Source organism: Pagrus major, chromosome 10 (genome assembly GCF_040436345.1).
Source record: "Pagrus major chromosome 10, Pma_NU_1.0".
Taxonomy (NCBI): Eukaryota; Metazoa; Chordata; class Actinopteri; order Spariformes; family Sparidae; genus Pagrus; species Pagrus major.
This window is the reverse complement of record NC_133224.1, coordinates 1,296,041-1,303,772: the sequence shown is the minus strand read 5'-3', so window position 1 is coordinate 1,303,772 and position 7,732 is coordinate 1,296,041. Positions and strand designations below refer to the sequence as shown.

The 7,732-nt window shown below is 43.4% G+C and overlaps 1 protein-coding gene across 1 annotated transcript; it reads right to left on the bottom strand.

Moving 5' to 3' along the window:
* Nucleotides 1-597: 597 nt before the first annotated feature.
* Nucleotides 598-4,739, bottom strand: LOC141003938 (lecithin retinol acyltransferase). The gene is made up of 2 exons (XM_073475424.1): nt 4,087-4,739; nt 598-1,702 (listed from the first exon to the last, which is right to left on the bottom strand). Exons 1-2 carry the CDS (start codon nt 4,648-4,650, stop codon nt 1,550-1,552), a joined length of 717 nt encoding a protein of 238 aa, XP_073331525.1. The 5' UTR covers nt 4,651-4,739; the 3' UTR covers nt 598-1,549.
* Between the last annotated feature and the right edge of the window lie 2,993 nt (nt 4,740-7,732).

The following is a 7,732-nucleotide window of genomic DNA, read 5'->3' as shown; positions in this document are numbered from 1 at the left end:
TTTTTAAATATTTTTCACACTTGTATGTTTATCTTTTGGCTTTATTTAGAATTGTTAAGCTAAAATGGAAAAGATGCTGTAAATCCATTTTTATTGCTTTATCTTTAGTATTTTAATAGCTATATCCACATGTGATCGACTATCTGAGATTCTTCTGTTTGATTCACAGTATTTTTCAAATCTTATTTATTCAATTTTCTCATAATTTTGTATTTAAAACTTTGCATTAGATTCAAAATAGCCTTTTCACTTTTCCAAAAACAATAAACGATAAAGTTTAGCTGCAATAATTTTTGATATGCCGAGAATATTTGGAGAGAAGAAAACAAATCCAAACATTTCAATACAAGGTTCAAATTTCAGTAACTGTAACAATACTTTCTATGTATTTTGTATTCATTGAGAAAGATTTGATTTGAAAATAGATTTTAAATATTTTATATAAACAGGATCATATGTTTGTCAAAATGAAAAAAAGTCTGGTTTAGTCATGAAACATGGAGGGTGGCAAATAAAAGTCCAAACTTGACTAACTATCAGTACTGATGCTTATTTTTTGTATCTGTTGACCCAAAAAATCAGTGAGAACAGCTCCACTCTACTTCCACTTCCTTTATTTACATATAAAGTATAAAGTGTTACAGCGTCATAAAAAATAAATTCTGTACAAAAGTTTGTGACTGTTAGAGAACAATCAGGTTGTGAAGGATATCTACAGATATTTACAGAAGAGCTCCATCGGGCTGCAGTGCAGAGACATCAACACGTTCTGATGAGAAGGAAACTGGTTCATGTCCTTCAGGACAGACAAGATGGCCGCCACAGAGTCAGTTTCTCAGTGTGAATGTACAGACAACAAATGTGCTTGTGCTTTTCTGACAAAAAATGTTTGAGTTACAGCCAATCAGTCATCATTTCAGCTTTTTTTGCAGGCTGCAGAAACCCAGAAGAGCTGCTATCTCATTCAAATTAAAGACAGTTTACCGCTGGCATTATGTGTGAAAAAACCTGAAATGTTGTTGAGAAATAACCTCTAACTCTGTGTTTTTCTGTCTCCAGACGTGTCGTGTGATGTTGGGGACGTGGTTACAAGTTACGGACCGCCATTTTGGAAGACAACAAATACAAAAAACATCACAAAAGAACATCTTAAGTAAAATTCAGTCATTCTTAACTAATCTTTGGTCTCTTTAACACCACAGTTTAAAGTAAGTAAACTAGAACCCTTAAACTGGCGGTACTATGTGATGTTTTCGTTTTTTGTGCCATTCAGTCTTGGTTGCTAATATTGCTAATGCTAACTATCCCGTTCTTCTTCTTTACCTGTTCACTTAAAGCAAGCAGCAGAAAAAGCAACTAAGGTGTTTATGTCCAGTCCCTATTGTGTTATTAGCAGTAAAATACAGTACCACAATCATTAACTGGTATGAACTTCTTTGCAGATGACTATGTCATATCTGTCAGTCTTCCAACATGGCGGCTCTGCCTGTTTTGAACCGTCGGTGAGGCTCAAACGCTGACGGTGGTTGTGGATGTCGTCTGGGAGCTTCTAGCTGGCCATCCACAGGGTGAAGGGGATGAGGAGGGTGGGCAGGGCAGTGCTGGAGGATATTCCCAAACACAGCATGGAGAGGAGTCCCAGCAGCGCCGTCAGCAGAACATTACGCTGGTCCCGGATCAGCGACTTCAGCCACTCGCAGAACTGGAAGACAGGAAACGAGATAAATGTGTCTGCTGATCGAGTGATATTATATGTGTCAATATGAGTGAAAAGTGGATCTGATTGGAGAAACTGGAAATATGGGTAATTTTCATGAAACACGTACAAATATTTATACTAATTACCAAGAATGTTTTCCTGTTTATTTATATTAATAACCAAGAATCTGTTCCTATTATAAACATATATATAAGCTGTCACTTTGGAATCAAAGTTCAACAAATTTTAGGTTCTTCAACACTTTATAGATCAGTTCAGAAATGCACTTTATATATAATAACACAAGGAGGCATGTGAGGGGGCGTGGCCTGTTTCTCCATTCAGACCGTGTGGCCCTCCGTCCTGCAGCAGAGAGACTTTCTCCTGATCGAGTTTCACTTCCTGTAATTGCTAACCTAAACATCTGACCTGCCTGCAGTCAGTTTCCTCCAGGTTCATTAGAGGGGGGCAGGGGGCCAACAGGAGCTCTCACAGGGGCCTCAGGGGCCCCACAGGAAAATAAACAACTGGTCAATTATAGTCCTGATTCTTTGAGGAGACGGTAGCTCAGTGAGAGAGGTGAATATCTGAAAGGGGACAAAGAAAATCCTGTTCAAGTGTTCCCCACATGGTCTTCATCTCCGAGCACTTTCAGGACGTCTGTCATCAAAGCTCCTTGTTGACCTCAGGAGTTCACTTATTGGTTGAAACCTCCAGAAACAAGCCAGTAAGTGGACCTTGAGTCAGGCTTGTTTTGCTGGATGACGGCTGTACTTTGTTGTTTTGGTAAGTTTATTTATAAATCGATAACAAAATGATGGCGACATGCCTCATTCCCACACAGGATTCAGATCATCTACCAAAGCTTGAAGCAAACTATTTTAATAATCAGTCAGTCGGTTTGATTTTGTATGAAAAAGAAGTTCATTGTGAAGCAGACAGAGAAGATTTTAGACTGTTTCGAGTTTATTTAGTTGATTCTGTTATTTTCAGACTTTTCCAAACATCTGGATAAAAGCATCGTCCGTCCACTGGAACATTAAAAAGGTTTTAAACATCACCAGCTAAGTTTCCTTCAGACCAGCCGACAGTTCCCTCTGTGACCTGAACGTATGCTAATAAACTGGAGCTGTGAGTGCAGGAGGCTCGGCTGCCCTCCTTCATCATCATCATCATCACTGTGGACTGACTGTTTGGTTTCTGGCTGCAGGCTGAATGCAGCTCTTGTTCTCTGGACTTTTCCGACGAGCGACCCAGATTTTCCTCTCGTTTAAAAACACTCTCACATGCTGAAACACTCAGAGTCCGTCTGTTTGGTTTCTGCTCTGTTTTACCTGAGCGGGAGGACGAGGAGCCAGGGGAGGAAGAAGTACTCGGATTAAAGTATCAACAAAGTACTCCATTACAAGCCTTTAACATCTGCGATGCTCAAAACTGAACTTATAGTCACTTCATGATTGTTTATTGTATCTTTTTTCTTAACTTTTTTTAAGATTTTGTATGAAATCTGATGTCTTAAAGGAACAGTTCACCCAAACAAAAGAAAGTCAGATGAAGTCTCGTAGTCCACAGAATGCTGCAACTCCAGAAATGTTTCTTATTTTTTGGGTGAACTGTTCCTTTAAGACATGAGACACTTCTGTTGTCTTGTCATTTATCCATTATTTAGTCTGTGTTGTCAGTTTTCACTCTTTTATTACAGTGTTTACATTTTTTTCAGACCTTGACACCGTTTCTGGGGCCCTGATGAAAAAACGACTCTAATAACTTACACTTTAATAAAGACTTTTTAATGTTTCCGCTGTCTCTGGATTATCTCTGCTTTCTGATTATTATTATTATTATTTTTTTTTTTTTGGTCTGTTGCAGGAAAGAAAAACACCTTCAGACTAAAATCACAACCTGAACCCGATCACGGCAGAACAGAACCGAACAGTGAGCAGTCTGGCTCAGTGAAACTTTACGAGGCTGCACAGTCGCCTTGTTAAAGCTCGTCTGGTGCATAAAAGCGCAGATGGTTCCAGAGAAGGTACCGCTTCACTAAAGCAGAACTCAATGAACTCAATGATGTGTAAAGAAACTCAGCAGCAGATTAGACGCAGCTCGTCCTCCGTGTTCTCCTGACTCAGTTATTTTAAGTGTTTTTGTTGATCTTTTGTCTCCATGTTGACGCTGAAGCCTGCAGGAACACTTCACACGCTCTGACTCTCAGGATGCTGTGAACGTGATCAGAGTGCGTCAGTGTGAAAAGCACAAATCAGAAGGAACCATTAACCTCCGCGTGCAAAAGCCACATCAAAGCCTCCGCCTGCAGTCCTGCGCGTAAAAACTGTGACCGCGTGCGTAAAAGCCCCCCCCCCCCCCCCGGTGCCGGTGCCGGCTCTCACCTGGTCGGTCTGCAGGCTCTGCGCGGTGCCGTAGCGGCAGTAGGTGACGAAGTGCTCGCAGTTGTTCCACAGCAGGCTGTAGGACACGCTGCCCACCAGCTTCTCCGCCCGCCGGGCCACCTCCTCGCTGGACAGCGGGCTCCGGTGCACCGCCCGGTCCATGACGTTCAGCAGGATCCCGGCTCCGTACGCGAAGTCCTCCACCGAGTCCACGCGGATGCTGGCGCGCTTGGAGAGGACCCCGAGCAGCAGCCGCGTGTTGGTCACCATCTCCCCAATCTGCGCGCTGTCCGCGGTCAGCGCCGGCAGGATGTCCGGGATGAGGTGCGCCACCCGGTTCTCGCCCAGGTAGATGCCGAAATGGGTGAAGAGAGTCCGGGGAACCTCCAGCAGGTCTCCCCGCTGGAACTTGTGCGGAGCTCCGGCGGGCTGCGGAGGAGACTCATCCCGCTCACAGCGCCTGGTGAGCGGCCGCTCTGCGCCCAGAGGAGGCAGCAGGCTGGACAGCTTGATGTGGGCCAGGAGGAAGAGCTTCTCCAGGAGGAAGGTGAGGGTGTCCAGCATGACTGCGACAGAAGACCACCGAAGAAGAAGGAGGAGGAGGAGGAGGAGGAGGAGAAGAAGAAGAGTCTGTGTTTGATTTCTGTCTTCTTCACTCCTCTGCTTCTCTCTGACCTCCTTCTGTCCTCTCTGGAGATTTTTCCTCCTTCAGGGAGATTTTGGAGACGGGGGAGGAGGACCGCGTGACGTCACAGGTGATGAGAGAGAGAGAGAGAGAGAGACTGAAAGTGAAAGGAGGGACATGAGCAGAGCTGGAAGAAGTTGTCAGATCCTTTATTGAAGTTAAAGTACTGCATTCAAGACCTTATTTAAGTAAAAGTACTCGAGTATTATCAGCAACACGGCTTAAAAAACTGCCTGTTTTCAGCTTTGTGACGATGCAGTTTGCAGCTAATCCAAAAGTTTATCACCCAGAAATAAGATTTCAGTCGTTATCAACATTATTAAAGCTGAAATCTTCACTGTAGCTGCTGAACTAAACTGTACCTGAAGTAAACACATCAGCTGCTTCAGCTGTTCAGCAGAACGCTGCAACTCTGTTTCACTGTGAAGCTCCAGAAATGTTCTGTGGACTACGAGACTTCACCTGACTTTATATCATCAGGAGGAGATGATGGCTGAGTTTGACAGTTTTGGGTGAACTGTTCCTTTAAGAAGTTTTCATCCATGAAAATGTCAAAAAAAAAAAAAAAAAAAACCTGACGTGAGCAGCAGACAAACTGTTCCTCACAATGTCAGGAGTATTAACACACACACGAGGTTTCCACCACCAAGCCGACCAAATGCACTCACAATTTCCACCACAGCAAATGTCGGTCACACACACACACACACACACACACACACACACACACACACACACACACACATAGACGTGAGTGTGGAGCATCATGGGAACTCTGCAACGAGTGGTTGACACTCAAACGGAGCAATGCTGAGGTCAGCTTCCAGAAACCACCAAATGGTTTCACACACACACACACACACACACACACACACATACTCACACACACACACAGACACACACGCACACACACACACACACACACACACACACACATAGCTGTGTGTGAACTGCAGGCTCAGCTCTTTCTTGGTGACGACTGCAGACATTCAGTAATCAGCTCTAATAACTCTGTCTCTGCTTGTGATGCATTGTGGGAAATTTCCTCCACCGCCTGCAGTTTATTTACTCTTTTCTTCAAACACACACACACACACACACACACGCACACACACACACACACACACACACAGGTATTGCCCATTAGTCTGTCAGGCCACATCTGTTTTTGTAAAATCCAGAGAAATAGAAGTTCATGAACTCACCATGAGACACAAACACACAACAGTTATTTATACACACAAACATTTAGTGCAGCTTTTGAATCTGCGTCAGGATGAATGTCGTCGGCATCTTCACATCAAAACTCGGACATCTGGGAAACTGTCCATCAACTGTGAGCACCGAGCATCAATGACGTAAACACAGAGTCCACCTCCTCCTCCGGCTGTAATCTGGATCCGAGACGGTCTCTGTGGGCACAACAGTCTCTGGTTTCACCTTGTTTGTCCAGCCTTTGTCCATTTCCTTTTCCTGGGACATTAGCTGGATTAGCAGGGATCTTATTCCGACCCTCCTCCTCCCTGGGACGGTCCAGCCGGTCAGGTTAGATGGTTGAAAGACGCCGTGGGCCGTGATGGTCTCAAAGTCCGCTGCTCTTAATCCAAAACACCCGCTTCCTTCTCCAATAATGACAGTATCAGCAGTAAAGCCGAAAAGATGCCGGTTAAAAAAGCAAAATGTAGTGAAATTTGGAGGAGCTACCGGATGCTGCATCATCATGCACCGCTGTAAAGATGACAAAACAAATAAACAAAGAAAAAAACATTAAACGGTCCGTTTGGTGAGGTTTAGAGAAAGGTTATACTTAAAATCTTACAAAAAGATAAAATAATCACGTGCATTTACTGCATTTACTGACTGAAGACCAGTGTTTGGAGGGAGAGTCCGGGTCCTCAAATTCAATTGACGAAAAGTTTATTTTGTAAAATAATCAGCTATGAAAAATCAAAGTGCTTGATCATAACCCGGCTAAAGATGACGAAGAGATCCTGCAGAATATGCAGAAACTTTCATCACCATCGTTCCTCTCAGTCTGAGACTCTTCAGGAATCTAAATGAGAGCGTTTATAAAGTGTTTTCAGTCGCCGCTTCATCATCTGCAGCTTTAACGCTCGTCCAACTCGACTGAGCGTCTGAATGCTGCTGGAGGGACGCCACACCCCGAGCATGATGGGTAATTCACTGGTTTGTTACACTGAGGAGTGAAGCTGCTTCTCATTTCTGTCACTCACTCATTTATTCTCTGTCTCCTTCACAGAGAAGAAGAGGATTTTAGGATTAAGGGAAGATTATGGAAACACACACACACACACACTGAGCCGTCACCCCCCGCTGAGGCAGCCTGACTGCTGAAAGATGAGACTTCAGCTGCTGAATGTGTTGAAGTGACCCCGACTGAGCTGCAGTGAAAAGGTGAAAGAAGCTGAGTGACGAGATCTGACTGCTCAGTGTGTGTGTGTGTGTGTGTGTGTGTGTGTGTGTGTGTGTGTGTGTTAATGCTCTCCAGCCGTTTGGGGAGGAGATGTGAGACTTTTTTAAAGGATAAAACTTGCAGATAATTAGAAACAAAAACTAAATTAGCATCCTTCTCACAGGTGACTCTGCAGGTTTTTGTCCTCACATTAAATCCTCAATCTTTGTCCTTTTAGTTGTGATTCAGGACTGTTGACGTTTTCTCCGGTGAAGAGCTGAAAACATCTGATGTGTGGGGAGTGATAACCCTTTTTTTCACACTAATACGTGTAATAAGTTTACGTCCTGTTTTCCACCTGAACCCAGTGAAAAACAGGCTCAATAGGTATCACACAGATAGAAAAGCTTTAATTCATCACAGACACAAACATGAAATAAAACCAATAAATGTAGCGTTTAAAATCCTTTGTGTGGGTAAAAAAAGCATTTATAGTTAATATATTGATTAAAAAGTATTTACCTACAAAATTAAACTACGAAAGTATG